This window comes from Saimiri boliviensis, chromosome 2 (assembly GCF_048565385.1).
Source record: "Saimiri boliviensis isolate mSaiBol1 chromosome 2, mSaiBol1.pri, whole genome shotgun sequence".
NCBI lineage: Eukaryota > Metazoa > Chordata > Mammalia > Primates > Cebidae > Saimiri > Saimiri boliviensis.
The window spans coordinates 198,573,133-198,595,602 of NC_133450.1; the positions used below are offsets into that span (position 1 = coordinate 198,573,133).

Below are 22,470 nucleotides of genomic sequence, written 5' to 3' on the forward strand. Positions count from 1 at the left end.
TTCATTTCCAACTACTACATATCTGGATAGAAAAAGCTTCTTTCATTCTGCCTTAACAGCTCTTTATAGTAGCAGTGTTTGGGAAGTGTGAAGTATTCTGATTATTTAACAAGAGAAATGAGCAGTGATAGAACTGTCTGGACAGATGGTGTGAGTCCCAGATTTTCTATCGTGTTACTGTGACCTTAAAAGGCAGAGAAGAGAACAGGAGATGGCTGAGTAGAGTAGTTTCTTTGGAAGATTCCCCCAGCCATATGCCATTTTTATTCTTTGCAGCGCTATTTACTTTAAGAAAATGTAGTATTTTTAACGTTACTATTCCTTGTGGATGAAGAAAAACAAAATGTTTAAGCTAGCTCTAGGAAGGGTCTTTTTAATGTATTTTAAATTTTTGAATAGATTATATATTACATAGTTAATTCGAAGAATATAAAGGATATGTGTGAAAAAACCTTTCTCCATCCTCTGTCCCTTATTTTCCTGTTTCTAGGTGTCCTTTCCAGAAATAACCATGATTACTCATTTCTTATGTGTCCTTTCAGAGACAGACGTATGCTTGTATACCTATAGTATTTACATTTGTCTCTCCCCCTTTACACAAATAGTATTATAGTATATTACACACTGTATGTTCTTTTCCTTACATATCTACATATCTTGGAAAATGTTCCAAATGAGTATATCTAGAAATAGCTGCACTTTATTTCATTGTATGGCAATACCATAATTTATTCAACCAATTCCCTAATGATGAATATTTAAGCTGTTTCCATTAGTTTGCTGTGACCCTCAGTTCTGCAATGACTATATCTCTGGACACATGTCTTTATGCACATGTGTGAAACACTCTGTGGGATAAAGTATTAGACTCAAATTTTGGGGTTAAAGGGAATATAAACATATTTCAATTTTGATAGATATTACCAAATTGCCCTCCAAAGAGGTTTCTCCAATTTATATTCTCAACAACATGGTTTGAGAATATGGGTTTATTTTTTAAATGTGCACTCTCTATAAAGAGAGGTAAACCTGCTTAATATTTGCCACTAATCAGTAACTAATCAGTTACTTGTAATCAGTAACTAAATCTACCAGACACCAAATATAGTTGGGAGCATGTTAGAATTACTATTGAAACTAGTCAGTGTAATGTATCATCTCCCCTTCCCTAAAGGTTTTTTTTAAATCTTTCTAATAATCTATTTCTTATTTTATATATAGTTCATTCTGAGAAAAGCTTAACAATGCAGCATGCTTACGATTTTTAAAAAGATGAGGAACTCAACAAGGAAGAAAAAAGATTTTCTTTGTAAACTACTCTGCAGGCCTACCGAATGATCTCTTTGGTACTAAGATTTAATAACATGTTAACAGTAATAATAAAGATATAGCTACCAGGACATCTGCTGGCTATTAGGCACTATGGTAGGTAGTTCATATATATAATCTGGTTAATCTTCATACTATCCCTGTGGGTTCGGTATTCTCACCTCCAGTTAGACATTAGGAAATGAAAGCTCAGAGGGAAGTAACTTACTTGAGGCTTTTGGCTATTGATGGCAAGACCAAGATTTAATGCCAGACCTGTTTGACCCTCAAGTTAAATGAATTAGTACGTATAATGCATTTGGAGTATTGTGTAAATAGTAGCTACTGTCAGTACTGTATTATTATAACCGTTACTGTTGTTATTACCATGCTGCATTGGCATAAGGTATGGTACCTTCAGCACAGTGGTAAATTGAATTAGTAATTTTCTAGGCAGGCATTTTCTTCCCCTGTCTCATGCTACTCATTCCATGTTTAATTCTCAGTCTTTTGCTTCTTTCTAGGACACTCTTCTTTTACCTGAAATCCAAATTCCATTTAAGAATGTTGACTGGGGGGCCGGGCGCGGTGGCTCAAGCCTGTAATCCCAGCACTTTGGGAGGCCGAGGCGGGTGGATCACAAGGTCGAGAGATCGAGACCAACCTGGTCAACATGGTGAAACCCCGTCTCTACTAAAAATACAAAAAATTAGCTGGGCATGGTGGCGCGTGCCTATAATCCCAGCTACTCAGGAGGCTGAGGCAGGAGAATTGCCTGAACCCAGGAGGCGGAGGTTGCGGTGAGCCGAGATCGTGCCATTGCACTCCAGCCTGGGTAACAAGAGCGAAACTCCGTCTCAAAAAAAAAAAAAAAAAAAAAAAAGAATGTTGACTGGGGCCGGGTGTGGTGGCTCATGCCTGTAATCTCAGCACTTTGGGAGGCCGAGGCGGGTGGATCACAAGGTCAAGAGATCGAGACCGTCCTGGTCAACATGGTGAAACCCCGTCTCTACTAAAAATACAAAAATTAGCTGGGCATGGTGGCACGTGCCTGTAATTCCAACTACTCAGGAGGCTGAGGCAGGAGAATTGCCTGAACCCAGGAGGCGGACGTTGCGGTGAGCCGAGATCGTGCCATTGCACTCCAGCCTGGGTAACAAGAGCGAAACTCCGTCTCAAAAAAAAAAAAAAAAAAAAAGTTGACTGGATTCTTCATTATGTTTTTCTCCAGCATCCAAATCTGCCAGTAATAAAAGTGGCTAATATAACAACTCTGCCTATAGAATGTGAAGTTTTTATTCCTCAACTTCACATTTCCTAAAGATGCTGTCTAGATTTATTTGGTTTGTTTCTTTCCTTCCCATTTTGAATCACCTGGTAAGGGCAGAGGCCAGAAGCTTGAAAGGTAATAATAATAGTTAACTTTATTGAATACTTACTGTAAGCCAAGCACCATCCCAACCTTTTATATGTGTTATCTTATTTAATCTTCACAATAAGTTTATAAAGGAGATTTTATCACGATCACCTGTATTTTATGGACAAACAAATTAAGGCAAACCTGAGTTAGCCCCAGGTCTGTGTCACTTTAGAGCCCATGTTCTTACCAGTATACTATGTTAGTGTCATCATGATCTCTACCATGTTGTTAATAACCGCTCCATGAAAACATTATCAGGGTAATACAGCTATTGCTGTATCCTCTAATAGGAAGTCTACTCCTTGGGCTAGTAATGGGTTCCCTATACCTTCTGATAGTTACAGTTTCTGCTTATTGGATAGATCTTCAGAAAATTCGGATTCATCCTCTGTGGACCACAGTCTTATCCAAGTGTGGATTTTATGTAATTTATCATTCATTTCTGTAAAATATATTTACTAACTGCTGTGTGCTAAGGATACTGATGTGACTGTAACTTAGTTTCTGCTCTTAAGGATCTCATGATCTAGACCCTGAAACATGTTATAGTACTCTGATAGCAGTACTGTAATCAAATATGTATAATCTGTAGTTAGGTACCAAATCAGCCATATCTAGAAACAATGGCAAAGAAGTGTGGCTTAAAAGTAATTTGTTAGGTAGACTTAGGAGAAATGTGGAAAAAGGCCTAAAAATAGGTTTATTTAACTATTTTTTAATTAGTTTATTTCTATTTTTTAATTTTAAAAATTGTGGGCATCTGTATTCATAAAGTAAAAACTTTATTAGGAGTTGTTTTCTTTAATAGATACCCAAAGGTAGAATTAGTAAGTCAAACAGTATAAGCCTTTTAAAGAGTTTTGATATGTATTGCCAGATTGCATTCCTAAAAAGTTATACAAATTTGTATGCAGTCACCAACATAAATGAGTGTGCTTAGTTTGCTAAATCATACTGAATTTTGCATTGTATTCAGTCATTCATGACTCCCCTGAAAGTTTCTTTGAGTAACTTTTTTTATTTCACTTTCTTTTCGTTAGTCCAAGGTATCTTCTATCATAAAACCAGGCCATCAATTACTACCTTTCTGGCCAGGAGCAGTGGCTCATGCCTTTAATCCCAGCACTTTGGGAGGCCAAGGTGAGAGCCCAGGAGTTCAAGATCAGCCTAGGCAAAAAATGAGACCCTGGCTTTATATAAATTTTTTTTAGAAAATTACCCAGGCGTGGTGGCATGTGCCTGTGGTCCCAACTACATGGGAGGCTGAGATGGGAGGATCACCTGAGCCCAGGAGATCTAGGCTGCAGTGAGCCACATTTGCACCACTGCACTGTAGCCTAAGTGACAGAACAAAACCAAAAAAAGAAGAAAAGGGAAAAAAAGTGTTACTTTTCTGTTAACTATTCCAAACATCAACTGGCTTTTGATGCACGTCTAACCACCTCCCTGCCATCCCCAGTCTCCCTTTCAAAATCCAGCTTTAAAATATTACAGTGCATTTTGAATGTCTTGTTATAGGTGTTTGCTAGACACTTATTATGTAGAGACTTTTATATTGAAGCTTTATACAAGTGTGATTTTAGGTGAGTGAGCCCAGGAATTAGAAGACTTGGATTCAAATTTGAGTTCTGTTTTTTGTGTCATATAACCTAATGAGCTTCAGATTTCTCCTCTGTAAAATGGGAATAACACTGTGTACTTCTCAGGGTATAATGCTTAGATTAAATAATTTGTAGTTAACTGATTCAGTGCTTGGCACATAATAGATTCACAGCTGTTTGTTAATTTTTTTATTTTTTATTTTATTTATTTTTAAATTTTACTTTAGGTACATACTATATCTGGCATTTCTTCCCATGTTATCCCTCCCACCCTCTGCTGTCTCTCCCCTACCTCCCCAACTGCCCCCAGTGTATGATGCTCCTCTCCCTGAGTCCATGTGTTCTCATTGATCAGCACCCACCTATGAGCAAGAACATGCAGTGTTTGGCTTTCTGTTCTTGTGCCAGTTTGCTGAGAATGATAGTTTCCAGATTCATCCAAGTCCCTACGAAGGACATGAACTCATTGTTTTTTATGGCTGCGTAGTATTCCATGGTGTCACATTTTCTTTGTCCAGTCTATCATTGATGGGCATTTGGGTTGGTTCCAGGTCTTTGCTATTGTACACAGGGCTGCAGTGAACATACGTGTGCATGTGTCTTTATAGTAGAATGATTTATAGTTCTTTGGGTATATACCCAGTAATGGGATTGCTGGGTCAAATGGAATTTCTATTTCCAGATCCTTGAGAAATCGCCACACTGTTTCCACAATGGTTGAACTAATTTACACTCCCACCAACTGTGTAAAAGTGTTCTATTTCTCCACATCCTCTCCAGCATCTGTTGTCTCCAGAGTTTTTAATGATTGCCATTCTAACTGGCGTGAGGTGGTATCTCAATGTGGTTTTGATTTGCATTTCTCTAATGACCTGTGATGATGAGCATTTTTTCATATGTTTGTTGGCCTCATATATGTCTTCTTTTGTAGGTGTCTGTTCATATCCTTCACCCACTTTCGAATGGGGTTGTTTGTTTTTTTCTTGTGTATCTGTTTTAGTACTTTGTAGATTCTGGGTATTAGCCCTTTGTCAGATGGGTAGATTGCAAAAATTTTTTCCCATTCTGTTGGTTGCCAGTTCACTCTAATGATGGTTTCTTTTGCTGCACAGAAGCTCTGAATTTTAATTAGATCCCATTTGTCTGTCTTGGCTTTTATTGCCATTGCTTTTGGTGTTTTAGTCATGAAGTCCTTGCCTATGCCTATGTTCTGGATGGTTTTGCCTACATTTTTTTCTAGTGTTTTTATGGTGTTAGGTTTTATGTTTAAATCTTTAATCCATCTGGAGTTAATTTTATTGTAAGGTGACAGGTAGGGGTCCAGTTTCAACTGTTTGTTAATTCTAAATTAGGCAGGCAGAGCATAGAAATCTGATTAGAAGATTCATTGCTAGGTAGCAATTAGGAAAAAAATCACATAGTAATGGATTAAAGCCTACCAAATGTTACAAAGATGAATATAAACTTGTATTACATATAACCACTGAGGGATATAGTTTATAGGAATAAAACATGTAAAGAGTACTGATTCTACAGAAGTTTTCTCTGAAAGTGAGGGTTGAGCCAGCACAATTTGAATGACTGTTGTTGAATGCAAAACTGCTATTAAATTAGATTTGGTTGCCTCTAGGAAAGGAGACTTAGGGCCATGTAGAGATGATATTGGGTAATGTAGGTAAACCGGTTAATTGGCATAAGGTCTTGTTTGGTGGGGTTTTTTGATTGGATGTAATAAAGAATGTCTCTCATAAGGCTTTGGTGGAGAATGTAGTAAGACATGAGTCCTATTGAGGAATATTGTTCTTGCTAGTGTGTGTAGGCATGGAAAGCTGGTATAGTGAGCAAGACTCGGGTGATTCAGGACCTATACTAAACAGGAGGTGACTCAAAGAAGTGGTAAAAGGACTCAGCAGCATGCCTGGTTATGAACAAGGGGAGTCCAAGAAAACTAAATGTCCAAAATAACATATAACTTTATAATCTTAGAGCTAGAGAAAAATTAGGAAATAGTGGATTATTATGTTAAGTTTTTAATTGAAGTGTATCATACATACGGAAAAGTATACAAAGCGAATGTATAACTCCAAGAATGATTGAATGAACAAATATGTAACCAACACCTCAGTAAAAAAAAAAAAAAAAGTAGGTACTTGTCAGCACCCCAGAAACCCACATCATTTTCCCTCATGATCACAGCTCCTGTTTCCCACAAGGTAACAGCTATGCTAACTTCTGATATTACATTTTAGTTTAACCTGTTGTTTTTTAAATTTTATGTAAACTGGATGATATGTTGCTGGCTTCCTTTCATTTAACATTGTATTTGTGAGAATCATTTATATATTTGCATGTTGTAGCTATTCAGTCATTTTCTTTGCTGTGTAGTAGTTAATTGTATGAATATGTCACAAATATTTATTAAGTCCACTAACCCACATAGTTGGAAATTTGGGTTGTTTTCAATTTGGGGCTATGATAGTTGATGCTGTAGTGAACATTTCTGTGCATGTCTTTCAGTGCCCTGGTACATGCTTATCTTAGTTTGCTCAGACTGCTATAACAAAATACCATAAGCTGGGTGCTCATAAACAACAGAAATTTGTTTCTCAGGGTTCTGGATGATGGGAAGTCCAAGATAAAGGTACCAGCATGATCTGGTTCTGGTGAAGGCCCTCCTAGTGGTTGCAGACCACTGACCTCTCCTCACATGGTGGAAGGAGCAGGCAAGTTCCCTTGGGCCTCTTTTATAAAGGTTCCATTCGAAAGCATTCCACCCTCATGACCTAATCACCTCCAAAACGTCTTACCTCTTACACTGTCACCTTGGAGATTAGGATTTCAGCATGTGAATTTTGAGGAGATGTAAACATTCAAAGCACAGCAATGTTTTTCTATTGGATTTATACATAAATTGTGAGATTGCTTGGTCATAGGGTATTCATATATTCAGTTTTGGTGTATTATTTACAAATAGTTTTCAAAAGTTTATTATTCCAAGTTATGTTCCAATAAGTTATAGAACTTTCCATTGCCTCACATTCTTACTAACACTTGGCATTGTCAGACTTCTTAATTTTTAACCATTTTGGTAGGTGTGTAGTGTTACCAAATTGTAGTTTAGATTTCTATTTCCCTTACTCAGTGAAGGCAAGTTCATGTTTGTTGACAATTTGGATATCCTCTTTTGTGAGTTATCTGCTGAGTGTCTTGTCAGTTTTGTTTTTAATTTGAGTTGTCTGTCTTTTTCTTACTTGAAAATGTCATCTCCCAATCTGTGCCTTTCTTCTTTACTCTTTTTGTTTTGGAGTGCAGTGGTATGATCTCGGCTCACTGCAGCCTCCACCTCCCAAGTTCAAGCAGTCCACATGCCTCAGTCTCCTGAGTAGCTGGAATTATAGGCACACTCCATTACACCCAGCTATTTTTGTATTTTTAGTAGAGATGGGGTTTCACCATGTTGCCCAGGCCGGTCTTGAACTCCTGACCTCAAGTGATCTGCCTGCCTTGGCCTCCTAAAGTGCTTGGATTACAGGGATGAGCCGCCCTGTCCAGTCCTTCTTTACTCTCTTAATAGTGATTTTTGGTCAATAAAAAGTTATAAATTTTAATGTAGTTCAGTTTCTTTCTTTCCCTATCTCAAGGTAATGAAGGTTTTCCTCCTATACTACCTTCTAAAAACTTTATTGTTCTGTATGTAATATGAAGTACAGATCAAGTTTAGACTCTATACTTTATTTGGATTCACTAGTTTTCTGCTAACGTACTTTTTCTGTTCTGAGATCTAATTTAGGTTACCACATTGCATTTAGACACACTACCTTTTGAAATTTGATTTTAGTCCAAGATTTTAGGCTTGTCACTGGTAGTGCTAGATTATCGTCCATCATTGTGTATCCCAGTTCTGCTCATTCAAAGGCCTTGAGTTCCTGTCTCTTTGTACTAGCTTCTTGGTACCTCTATCTGGAAATAATCTTCTCTTCCTCTGCATTACTATAGATTTTCTTTTTCTTTACCTCTCTCCTTCTTTTTTGGAGTACTTTTGCTGATTTGTCTGTCCTTTCTACATGATAGGTAAAATCAGGTCTGGTACATGTTACATGTTTGGCCTGAGACTAAGTAAGACCTGAGTCCTATATGAAACTAAGTCAGATACTCTTAAGTGTAGTCTACACTGTTTTGTTAAGATGATAAGGTGAATCTAGGTTGATGCCTTTATCCAACCTAATGCCTTTGGAGAATTAAAGCTATAATTAAGTTAGCCTAGTAGTTTTCAATCATTCTGCTTCACAAGAAGTTAAAGATTTAAGGTACTTGTTGAATCCTCACTGATCGTCTCTCTCAGCTTCACAGATTGATACTGTGCTCCTATAGTTATAACTGCAAGAAACGCATTTGTCTTTTTAGTACTTACAGCTGTGAAGCTAAAAGCAAATTTGAATAATTTTTTTAAATGAGTGTATTTAAAACATTGACTTTTCTAAAAATGATCTCATATTTTCTGCTCCGTTTATGCCTTTATATTTTACAACATACAGATTATATCTTAGGTCTCCTTAATTATACCACCAAACCTCTAGTAAGTAGCAGGTGCAAAATTGAGAAATTGAGAGAAGAACTTTGAAAGAAGTACTTTTGGAAGTTATGCAGTTATGCATGTTATGTGGTAATTGTATACTTATACAATATGTAGACATGGCAGTTATTTATATAGCAAGCTTTGTTTATTTCTTTAGGAGAAGATTGCCTCCAGATGAATAAACAGCAAATCTTTCATTTATGTGAAGTAAATTATATTTTTTAAGACTGCCACCTCACGCCAGTTAGAATGGCGGTCATTAAAAAATCTGGAGACAACAAGTGTTGGAGAGGATGTGGAGAAATAGGAACACTTTTACATTGTTGAGGGGGGTATAAACTAGTTCAACCATTGTGGAAGACGTGTGGCACTTCCTCAAGGACCTAGAAATAGAAATTCCATTTGACCCAGCAATCCCATTACTGGGTATATACCCAAAGGATTAGAAATCGTTCTATTTTAAAGACACATGCACACGTATATTCATAGTGGCACTGTTTACAATAGCAAAGACTTGGAACCAACCCAAATGCCCATTGACGGTAGACTGGACGAGGAAAATGTGCAATATATGCACAGTGGAATACTATGCAGCCATAAAAAATGATGAGTTCATGTCCTTTGTACAGACATGGATGAATCTGGAAACCATCATTCTCAGCAAACTGATACAAGAACAGAAAATCAAACACTGCATGTTCTCACTCACAGGCAGGTGTTGAACAGTGAGAACACATGGGCACAGGGAGGGGAGCATCACAGGTCTGTTGGGGGGTGCTAAGGGAGGGACAGCGGGGATGAGTGGGGAGGTTGGGGAGGGATAGCATGGGGAGAAATGCCAGATGTAGGTGACGGGGGGATGGAGGCAGCAACCCACATTGCCATGTGTGTACCTGTGCAACAATCCTACATGATCTGCACATGTACCCCAGAACCTAAAGTACAATTAAAAAAACAAAAACAAAAACAAAAAAAACCTGCCGTATATTTTGTTGTTAGAACATAATTCTATAAGATGATATTCTAAGATAAATAAAAACATATTTTTAGTAAAGACTTGTGCACAAATGTTTATAGTAGTCTTACTCATACCAGCAAGAAATGGAAGCAACCCAAATGCCCATCTTCTGGTGACTAGTTATAAAATTATGATAAATTCAAACAATGGACTACTACTGAGCAATGAATAGCAATGAACTACTAATAAATGCAATAACATGGATGAATTTCTAAAACATTATGCTAAGTGAAAGAAGTCAGATAGGACGAGTATATACTATGTATTTGCTTTTATTTGAAATGCACAGGAAAAACCATTCAAGAGTGTAATAAGATTAGTGGTTGCCTAGGGCCAGGGGGGTTGATTGCTTGACTGCCAAGGAGCACAGGGAACTTTAGACAGGGAGTTGGTAGAAATGTTCTATATCTTGATTATTGTGGTGGTTACACAGTTATATACATTTGTCAAAACTCATCACTTAAAATGGATGCATTTCATTATACTTAAGTTATACCTCAAAAGAATTTATCTTAAAAGGTTAAGGCCTGGAACAGTAACCCATGTAATTGTAGCATTTGGGGAAGACAAGGTGAGAGGATCAGTTGAGCCCAGGAGTTCAAGACAAGCCTGGGCAATGTAGGGAGACCCCATGTCTACAAAAAAAATTAAACACTAAACTTAAAAAAGATTAAAAAGATAAACGGTTTGTGACTTGGAAAACTGATGCTAAGAGAAAAAGGGTGTGAGATCACAGGTTGAAACAGAGGGATATATGGGACCAAAAGCAATGAATTTGATCAGGGCAGACCTAATTGCAATGATAAACTTTGACACTTTCACATATGATTAAACAAATTGGGTAATCTGATGATAGTTTAAAAGCCTTTTGTAATGAGTATGAACATTGAAGTTATAATTTTAATTCTTTTAAAAATTATCTATTATATGCAAGAAGTCCTGTAAAAACTGTCTGAAGGAAAGCAAGCACAACTGGAATCTAACTGGTTGTTGAAGAGCTGTAGATCTAGTTTTTGGAAGTTATGCAGTTATCTAGAGCTATAGAGTTTTTGGAAGTTATATAGTTATATCCCATGGCTTTGTCCTCTGGCATTGAGGAAAACTTTTGTACTTGTTTTAAATTGGTAGTTCTTAATGTAGTCATTATGTATATACATTCAGGTATTAAATTGTATCAGTCCTTACAGAGTTTAACTTGTCTACTCCTTATCCTTGATGGAATAAATTTTTTCTTGTTTTTCCTGTGGTACAGATAAGTACTAGTTTTGTCAATGGGGCAGTGGTCTTACGGGGATTGCATAGTAAAGTTAATAGTAGGATAAATGGAATCACTCAGGTACTGTTGAAGTCAGTAGGAACATGAAGTTTAAGAGATAAAATTTTACTTTATAAAACATGTATATTCCTCACCCCCCATATATAATACATTAAAAGTTTAGGATGGGGGTGGAGAATGGGATTAATAAAGATCTCAGAGAGACTGTAACCTAGCGTAGGCTCTGAAAAGTATGTTAGCAATTCCTTTATCACTTCTTTTTCTTCTGTTATCTATGGTGGGATTGTGCAAGGTTTAGTAAAAGAGGTGGTTAAAGAAAATACTAGGCGGCACACTGTAACCTTGGTTTTCAAGAGTTGAGTCTAATTCTTAGATGACTAAGGGCAGTGTTGGTGATGATGACTTATAATTGATGTGACACAGTCATTTTTACTTTGCCACATTTCCTTTGCTCCAAACACAAAACACTGATTAATATATCTAAAAGATAGAAAATAGAGTAAATGATGAAAAGCAATATTTCAAGACAATTTACAAATTAAAGAAAGACAAGCAGGATAAATAATAAATCCAAGATACTTCTTTAGGAAACCAATATCAAAACCAAAAATGTTATAGGATACCAGAGAAAATGGGTTGCTCACAAAGGAGTAGCAAATATACCTTAGCAACAATAGAGGTCAGAGATAATATAGTAACATCTCACAAAAGCTAAGGAGAAATATTTGTCAATTTAGAATGTTATGTACAGTTAAAACTTAACATTCAAGAATGACATCAAAGTAAAACATTTTCATATATAGAAAGACTAGAAGTTTATACCTCACAGAGCCACACTTAAAGACATGTGAAAGAACCCAGAAGGAAGACATGATATATATGAAGTGATGGGGAACAGAAAAATTAATTAAAAGGTCAGTAAATTGGTTAACCATTGCGTATAAAAAAAATGGCAACTAATGTATTAAAATGAGAAAGGAAGCCAGGCACAGAAAGACAAACATCACATATTCTCACTTATATGTGGGATCTAAAAGCAATTGAACTCAGGCATATAGAGAGTAGAAGGATGAGGCTGGGTGCAGTGGCCCATACCTGTAATCCCAGCACTTTGGAAGGCTGAGGTGGGCAGATCACTTGAGGCCAGGAGTTGAAGATCAGCCTGTGAAACATTGTGAAACCCCGTTTCTACTAAAAGTACAAAAATTAGCCAGTCATGGTGGCACATGCCTGTAATCCCGGCTACTTGGGAGGCTGAGGCATGAGAATCACTTGAACCCAGGAGGCAGAGGTTGCAGTTATCCAAGATCGCACCACTGCATGCCAGCCTGAGCTACACAGTGAGACTCTGCCAAAAAAAAGGAAAGAAAGTAGAAGGATGGTTATCAGAGGCTGAGAAGGGGCATGGGGGGAAGGTGGGAATGGTTAATGCATGCAAAAAAAAATAGTTATAAGGCCGGGCACGGTGGCTCAAGCCTGTAATCCCAGCACTTTGGGAGGTCGAGGTGGGTGGATCACGAGGTCGAGAGATCGAGACCATCCTGGTCAACATGGTGAAACCCTGTCTCTACTAAAAATACAAAAAATTAGCTGGACATGGTGGCGCGTGCCTGTAATCCCAGCTACTCAGGAGGCTGAAGCAGGAGAATTGCCTGAGCCCAGGAGGCGGAGGTTGCGGTGAGCCAAGATCGCGCCATTGCACTCCAGCCTGGGTAACAAGAGCGAAACTCTGTCTCAGAAAAAAAAAAAAAAATAGTTATAAAGAACAAATAAGGCTATTTGATAGCACAAAAGGGTGACTATAGTTATAACTTAATCATACATTTTAAAATAACTTTAAGAGTATAATTGATTGTAACACAAAGCATAAATGCTTGAGAGGATGGCTGCCCCATTCTCCATGATGTGATTATTATGTATTGCATGCCTGTATCAAAACATCTCATATATTCCGTAAATATATACACTTACTATGTACCTACAAAAATTAGAAATTAGAAAAAGAGAAAGGTCAGAAAACTCTGGACATAAGTTGAAGAAAAGGTGATATATCAGTGTTCAAGAAGTAAAGTATACTAAGTTTCATGTTTAGAAAGAGGGTAAAGATTCTGCATAAATTTACTTTTTAATAAAGAATGTTATAGTGAAGTAATATGTTTTAAAATAAACAATATCTAGGATAGCAATATTATCTAAAACTTCCAAACAGAATGAAAGGAAATATGTAAACCTTTATCAATCCAAGTGAAAGTTTCATATGTGGAGGAGAGGGTCAAAGAAAAAGAATGGTAAATCGAAAACTTGAAAATAGTCGTACTATGCTGACAATAGTCAACACTGTTAACAGTACTTACTATGTCTTAAACACTGTTCTGAGCACTTTACATTTATTTATTCATTCTGTACTAATGTCTCTCTGAGGTGTAGGTACTATTATTATCCTCATTTTATAAATGATGAAATTAAGGCTCAAAAAAGATTGATGAGGTCATACAGCTAATAATTGGTGAAGCCAGGACTTGAGCCCAGGCAGGCTGACTCTAGAGTTCAAAATAAGTTCAACACACAGTTTATTACAATAAATATAAAAAATACATAAACGAATTAAACTAACCTATAAAAAGACAAAGATTATCAAATGAGGAAGCAAAATTTAGGTGTATAATGCTTGCAAGAAGCACATCCCAAGCAAAATCACATAGAAATGTTGAAAGTTACAGGGATGAAAAGCTGTACCCCAATATAATTAACCAAAGAAAACTGACATTATAGTATTAGTATCAGACAGAAGAGAATTTTAGAGGGAAACATTAAAGGATTAGAAGGCTCATTATAGAATCTCTCAAAGAAACAGTCTACCAAGAATAAATGGTATTCATGAGCTTACATGACTAACAATATGGTTAAAAATATAAATCAAAAACTGATGAAATTCTAATGAATATATATAGATAGATATAGATATAGATTTTTTTTTTTTTTGAGACGGAATTTCGCTCTTGTTACCCAGGCTGGAGTGCAGTGGCGTGATCTCAGCTCACCTCAACCTCCACCTCCTGGGTTCAGGTAATTCTCCTGCCTCAGCCTCCTGAGTAGCTGGGATTACAGGCACGCACCACCATGCCCAGCTAATTTTTTGTATTTTTAGTAGAGACAGGGTTTCACCATGTTGACCAGGATGGTCTCGACCTCTTGACCTCATGGTCCACCCACCTCCACCTCCCAGAGTGCTGGGATTACAGGCTTGAGCCATCGTGCCCAGCTCTAATGAATATTTAACATGTCCACAATTGTGGTGGGAGATTCTTTTTTTTTTTTTTTTTTTTTTTTTTTGAGACGGAGTTTCGCTCTTGTTACCCAGGCTGGAGTGCAATGGCGCCATCTCGGCTCACTGCAACCTCCGCCTCCTGGGTTCAGGCAATTCTCCTGCCTCAGCCTCCTGAGTAGCTGGGATTACAGGCACGTGCCACCATGCCCAGCTAATTTTTTGTATCTTTAGTAGAGACGGGGTTTCACCATGTTGACCAGGATGGTCTCGATCTCTTGACCTCGTGGTCCACCCGCCTCGGCCTCCCAAAGTGCTGGGATTACAGGCTTGAGCCACTGCGCCCGGCAAAGGGAGATTCTTATATGCTTTTATTTTTTAAGTTGCTGAAGACCAGGCACATTGGCTCATGCCTGTCATACCAGCACTTTGGGAAGCTGAGGTGGGAGGATGACTTGAAGCCCAAAGTTTCAGACCAGCCTGGGCAACATAGTGAGACCTCATGTCTGTAGAAAACATTTTTTAAAAATTAGCTGGGCATTGTGGCATGTACCTGTGGTCCCAGCTACTCAGGATGCAGAATTGGGAGGTTCAATTGAGCCTAGGAGCTTGAAGTTATAATGAACTGTGATTGGACACTGCACTTCAGCCTGGGTGACAGAGCAAACCCTATCTCAAAATAAAACTGCTTGTTTAAAAAAGAAGAAATTAGTAAAAATATTGAAGATTTGAACAAAATTAACAGGCTTGATTTATTTGACTTTATACATATAAAGTCTTTACCCGATAAATGGGGAATATATTTTCTTATCAGCTATAAACAGAACATTTACAAAAGTTGATTGTATACTATATCATAAAGTCAATTTTAAGAAGTTTCAAAGCCTTAATAAAAATTTTCTTGTGTGTGTATAATTCTCCATGTTAATGGATTAAAGAAGAAAAAACTACATGGTTATTTCAGTAGATAGCATTTATGATCACAATGGAATTAAATTAGAAACTGGCAATTAAGACATCTTTAAAATGAGTGAAAATTTAAAAACATCCTCCTTAATAACTCATTAATTAAAAAGGAAGTCATAATAGAAATTATAGCATATTTAAGACTTAAAGATGATGAATGTACTACATGTTAAAAATTATAGGCTGGAGCTGGGCACCGTGGCTCACACCTGTACTCTCAGCACTTTGGGAGGCTGAGGTGGGCAAATCACAAGACCAGGAGTTCAAGACCAGCCTAGCTAACATTGCAAAACCCTGTCTCTACTAAACATGCAAACATTAACTGGGCATGGTGGCACACGTTTATAATCCTAGCTACTCAGGAGGCTGAGGCATGAGAATTACTTGAGCCTGGGAGGCAGTAGTTGCAGTGAGTCGAGATGGCACCATTGCACTCCAGCCTGGGCAACAGAGGGAAACTCCATCTTAAATATAAAAAACAAAACATTATAGGCTGTAGTTTAGGGGTAGAAATAAGTATATAGCCTTAAAACATTAAGTATGAAAAAGTAGATTTAAAAACAAGCATTCAGCTAAAATAAAAGAACAACAGAGTCAAGGAAAGTGAAGGAAGGAAGTCAAGAAAAGAAATTAATGAAATGGAAAATAAACATTATCAAAGACCAACAAATCCAAATTCTGCCTTTAAAAAATTAAAGACTAGTAAAACAGCAAGATTGATTAAGAAAAAATAAAAATCTGGGATGGCTGGCTTTAGTTTATACTCAGCTGTGTTACACTGACTCGAAAAAAATGAGGTAGATAACTAGGTCAGTAAATGTGATAGTTAAAATGTGAAAATGATAAAATTTTCTAGAAAAATCAACTCAAAAAGATCTAGATAACCTATATGCATTCAAGAAATTGAATTAGTAATCAGAAATCCTCCTTTCTCTTTCTTTTCCCTACCAGAGAGTACTAAAACCTAGAAAGTTTATTGCAAAGTTTTATTGTGCCTTCACAGAACAGATTATCCCTGTATTGTACAGCTTATTTCAGGCAATAGAAAAATATAAAACTAAGTAACTATTTTATGAGAGTGATAGAAAAAGTGGACATGGACAATACCAAAAAAAAAAAAATTATAAGGGAAATTACTGTCTCAGTGAATACAGTGAAAAAATACTAAATGAATAGAATTTTGTAGTGGGTACATATTAGTATAACTATATATTATACTAATATAATTATTAAAGGTTTAAAGGGATTCCATATTAAAGGATTAAAAGATTAAAGGAACAAAAACACTGATTGTTTTAATAGATGACATTAAAATTTTTTAATAAGTTTTATAATTAGCCAAAAGGAGAGAGACCTCTCAGCAAATTTGGATGAAAAGGAATCTGGGCTTGGCATGGTGGCTCACATCTGTAATCTCAACATTTAGGGAGGCAGAAGTGGGTGGTTCACTTGAGATCAGGAGGTCAAGACCACCCTGGCCAACATGGTGATACCATGTCTCTACTAAAAATAGAAAAACTAGCCAGGTGTGATAGTGTGTGCCTGGAATCCCAGCTACTCTGTAGGCTGAGGCAGGAGACTGGGAGATGGAGGTTGCAATGAGCTGAGGTAGCACCACTGTACTCCAGCCTGCACTCCAGTCTGACAACAAAGCGAGACCCTGTCTCAAAAAAAAAAAATAAATAAAAAAGGAATCTGAAATTTCTTTAACCTAATGAAGAGAATATTAAAAAAATCTAGAGTGAGCAATCATGTTTAATGATAAATCTTTAGAAGCCTTTCCTTTAAAATCAGAAAAAAGTTAGGAATGTGTGCTAGCCCTGCTTCCATTAAACAATATGCTAGAGGGTTTAGACACTGGAATAACATGAGAAGAAGAAATTAAAAGTTAAGAAGAAAAAATTGGTAGTGAGAATAAACCATTTATGTTTTGCAGGAAATTCTTGCCAAGAAGTGACTCTACTGCTCCAACTCTGGAGTTGATGTAATAAAACTTAAGTTTAAAAAAGTCAGGTTCAGTTATAGTTGATGTTGTCCGTCTCTCTGAACCTAGTAATAATAAAACATTGTTATTCTAGGATGGTGGAAGAACCTCCTTTTAATTTAGCAGTTATGTTCATAAATTATACTTAAAATGATTTTATGTAAACTGATAAAATTATCCAACTACCACCAAGAGTTCTGTAGATTTTAAGGATATCTGTGAGGGAAAAAAAATGGTCTATTCCAACTATTTAACTACTCTTTTATGTAAAGATAATATGAAGTAAAAGTGACATGAAATAGAAAATGGATGGCAGGATTTTTTTGTGTGTGTGTGATAATAAAATCTCTTAAACTTGTAGTCTGATTTAAAGAGTTGCCTGTGTCTGAATTTAAACCTGTTCACATGTTGGATCCAGTCCCAGGGCCTTAAAGTACAAACGGCTCAGCTAAACTTAACCTTAGCTATAAAAGTTAAGATAACATTGCAGACCCGTGGTGTATTTTAGTCTTAGCCATTATTTACTGGTTGCCTGGACAGGGTACATGGTATGTGCTGTTCTGTGTCATTCACCCCCCTTCACTTCCTCTCCACAATGCTATTTTATAATTAGTTTTTACATTTTATTGTTTATTTTTCCTCTTCTCCTAGGAAGCTGGGATTTTCTTTTTGCTGAATGGATTGAAAAATAATTGGGGAAAAGAAAACCATAAAGGGTTTAGAGAGGTTTCTGTTTAAGTACAAAAATCAACATTTGAGTTAAATTGACTTTGAATTATTTTCACATTGTTTATGTATTTAAAATGTTTTGGTTTTGCTCATAAATCCTTCATTGTTCAAAACATTGCTTTTGTAAAATTTGTAGTATTCTCTTTCACCGCATCTATCCTGTTATCTATTATTATTTTTCCCTCTTTCAGCGGATGAGACCACAAAGGATAATTCTTAGAGAAGTTTCCTGGCCTGTATTACAGGATAGACCATGATTTCTGCCTCAATTCAACTCAGTGTGCCAACTTGGTAGGATAAGACAGGTGGACATTCTGCTAACCAGCATCTGATTAGAGAGGGTGGAGGCTGGTGATGGATCGTTATGTGTGATGACAAAATAAGCAATTCTGTGAACATGAGTGTGCAAAGTAAAATTGGGACCAGCAGATGGTGGGGCTAAGCTGTATCTTATTTCTCAGCTATGAGATTTTCTGTGACTGCCTTTTCACAGTAGCCAGCTGGGATTGTCCATTAACTGAGTTTGAGTAGAAGGGAGTTGTTGCTCTCTTTAGAATTTGTTCAGCCTCTCCTTTTTATGTATGACTTTATGTTCATTTGGTGGTAGAATACGATATTCAAAGGCAGGATATATGAGAACTGACCTTTTCTTGGAGAACATCCCAGTTAGATCCCATTTCCACAATATGATTACATTTTAAAACCTGGCTTTTCCCTGTTCTTTCTTTAATCCTCTGATATTTTAAATTTCTATAATGTCTGCTATTGCCCCTTCAAACCTCATTACTGAAAGTTCTTCCCACGTTGAAACATTTCTCAGAAAAAAAATGCAGAATATATAGTAGAGTTATAATGTAACTTAAACAGACCTGCTAGTTTTAGCTTTCCTTTATAGTATACAGAATTTACTTTATTTGATCCAAAGTACTTTTAAGAAACATGTTTTGGTTTAATTTCTGTTTGTTTTATACTTTTTTTTTACACAGGGTCTCACTGTGTCACCCAAGCTGGGGTGCAGTGGTGTGATCTCAGCTCACTGCAACCTACATCTCCGGGGTTCAAGTGATTCTCCTGCCTCAGCCTCCTGAGTAGCTGAGATGACAGGAATACACCACCACACCTGGCTAATTTCTTTTTATTTTTAGAAGAGATGGGGTTTCATCATGTTGGGTAGGCTGGTCTCAAACTTCTGGCCTCAAGTGATCTACCCACTGCAGCCTCCCAAAGAGCTGGGAGCCACCATGGCCAACCTGGTTTAATTTCTGAAACTTACCTACTAATTGACTTAGTTCTACAATAGATATAGTTAAAATCATTATAACTTGTATTTCTTGGGCTGGTTTAAAGATGTTCTTTAGCATTTGAGATGAAAGGCAGAAACCACAGGTAGGATCACGTAAGCTATGGAACCAAAGGAAAAGCCTGGAAGTACAACTTGGAGTCCTGCTTACTCTGTATTCTTGGGAAATCCAGATTGTGAAAGAAAAGAAAATGATCATTTTCATCTATCTTTGGACAACGTTTTGTTTTGACACTTTTTTCCTCGATAGTTCCAACAGAAGCCCCAGGCTGCTGCCTCAATCACTAACTTACTGGCCTGGGTCTTTTTTACCCATCTCTGGAGCTTAGGGATCAGGTCAGCCTCTTGTCAATCTTATGGACTTGCAACAGGGAAGGAAAATTGGGGCACTGTTAACATTAGAAGAGGAAAGGGGTTCTGGACAGTCAGAAACAATTAAATATCCACTCTATTTCCAAAGCTGTTTTATGGGAGAGTACAGTCCTTCAGCTAATAATGCACTAGCAGCTGGATTCCATAGCCAGACCTTCCACTGTTGAAGCTTAATCCCTCTGTTTTGCTGCAGATACCTGTTTCCCAAGTTTACACTTTGCTGGACTGAGTTTGTAGACATGAAGGTTCATGTGCCCTGTGAAACCCTCGAATACATTGAAGCCAACTATGGTAAGACCTGGAAGATTCCTGTAAAGACATGGGACTGGAAGCGCTCTCCTCCCAATGTGCAACCCAATGGAATCTGGCCTATTTCTGAGTGGGATGAGGTTATCCAGTTATATTGAGATAGTAGGTTGAATGGGAGAATTCCTCTCTTGGAAAAAAAGGCAGATAACTGTTTAAAAACATACATGCCTATTTGTCAAACATAAATGGGAACCAAAGAAAAGTGACAAGTTTGAAGACACAGAAAGGGTCGTCACTCCAGAGCCATCTGATTTAATTCTTCCATTTAGCACTTACTGAGGAATTTTCATGTGCCACATACAATGCTAGGCTACAATGGAGAAGCCTAGATTAATGAGACAAATACCTGCCTCTTTTATTCCTACCTTTGGTAAACAACTTGATTTTCCTTTGAGGGAACCCTCCCCCACCCTTTGAAGAGTTCAAGTTCTGTAAAACTTTTTAAAACATTAAATAATGTTTGAACTGGAAGATGAGCTCACCAGGCAAAGCTAAGGAAGGTTATACTAGTTAAAAAGAATAACCCATTCCTATTCTGGGCATTTAAGCTGATATGTTAGTGCTACTTTTAAGATTGTGGAGTTTGAGTTTAATATTCAAGTGATCAGACTTTTGGTGGCATCAAGAAAAGATTACATCAGATTTATTTTTCAACTAATCTTATGTGGAATTGAATTAGAGCAAAAAGGCATTACTCTTTTAGGGAAGATGAGAGCTTATTTATATCAGAGCTTATTTGTCAAGTTAAGTAAATTTCTGTATACATACTGTTTTCATATTTGAAGTGAGAAGAAACTCTGTGCTTGTGTAATGCTTAAATTTCCATCCATTGTAAGAAATTTTTCACTGACCTCTGAGGGCACTTGTTGACAAATCATTCAAGTTAGACCATTCTACTAGACATGATTTTGAGAGTCCATGATTTCACAAAACTCACTTTTATTTTATTCTCAGTCACTCTCTTAGGTACAAATATGAGAAATTCTTGTACATTTTATATTTTCTGAATGTATAATCCTTGCACTTCCAATTTTAATGAAACTAATATATCAATAAAAATTTTAAAGTATTCTAATTTTTAAAATGTACTCTTATCTTCATTTATCACAGCTTTATATCTTTAATTTATGGTCTATGTACCAATTCAAATGGCATGTAAACCTACCTGTTTCTTCTCCTCTTCTAGTATATCCGATCTCCAAAATGGATGCTAAATGGTGAACTTGGCAACTAGTCACCCTACCGCACATCATAGTTTGTAAAGTTTGTGTCCATCCCTAGTTTTCAGTCTGTTAAATGTTTATGGGGCAAGAACTCAGCCTTCTGCTTTATCAGGTACCACACATTCTGGAACCCTTCAGTTTCCTTTACCCCTCAAGATGTCTGAGTCGGCTGGGATGGCTGTTTCCCCCATCTCTTCACCAGTCACTCGAAGGTTATATTCCAAGTGAGAGGTAAAGGAAAATGCAGGCATAATAAGCACTGCTGTTTTTCTCTTTGGGAAAGGAAGCTGAATCTTTTATCTTATCTATGCTATTTAGGACTACTTTCTGGAGCTTGGCAGATTTTCCTCTAAAACCAGAGAACAATAGGAGTCTCAAAAATGGAAACCTGAATGTCTGAGGGAATGGGCTGATAGACTTTCCTGAAAACCAATTAGGGAAAGTAACCTACAACCACCTCATTCCAAGTTTTTAAAGCAACATACAAACCTTCTTTGATAAATGACAGCCAACAGTCTTCCTGTCTTAAGTTGCATTCTCAATGCAGAATTACTGGGTCTTTCATAAATAACATGAGCAGGTTTCTGTGGACCTTTAAGATTATCAGCAAACTTGTCCCAAAATGGCATATCATCATAATCCGTTTTCTCTTTTCTAGAAAATTGACCCATAGAGTGCATTCCCAAATTCTAAAGAGCTGACCCTATGTTCATTTTTCATGTTCAAAAATAATATAACAAATAATGATAGAATTTTTGGGCAAAATCCACCCTACTTGAGGAGACCATTTGCTCGTGCTCATTATCTAGAAATGTATACACTCCACATTTCTGCCCATTTCAAATTGGGACTCACTCTTATTCTTTGCCAGGAGAGTTTACCCATTCCTGTTCAGATTAATCTTTTATTTAAAGTTCCTGGAGTACAAAATCTTAAGAGTGTCTGAAATCCAAGACAGGTTGGCCCCATTGACACAGGTTCTATATTCTTCCCTGCAGAGACTACTGGCTGCTAAAATACTTTTCTTGTCTTCTGGCTTCACAGGCTTCAGCTCATGGGTTGTACCCTAACTTGGGGGAACAGAAGCCTTCCCCTAGAATCTGAAGGCCAGGCTTCCCTCTGA

General features: G+C 37.1%; 1 protein-coding gene across 7 annotated transcripts in view; it reads left to right on the top strand.

The window, feature by feature from the left end:
* Positions 1 to 21,147, top strand: part of FKTN (fukutin) — a 67,642-nt gene extending 46,495 nt beyond the window's left edge. For 6 of the 7 annotated variants that reach the window (XM_010335994.2, XM_010335997.2, XM_010335995.2 and 3 more), the window contains one exon: positions 20,009 to 21,147. In XM_010335994.2, the coding sequence (XP_010334296.1) occupies positions 20,009 to 20,222 (214 nt within the window). In that variant the 3' untranslated portion in view covers positions 20,223 to 21,147. The other variant, XM_074395121.1, reaches the window with a different exon arrangement.
* Positions 21,148 to 22,470: the final 1,323 nt, after the last annotated feature.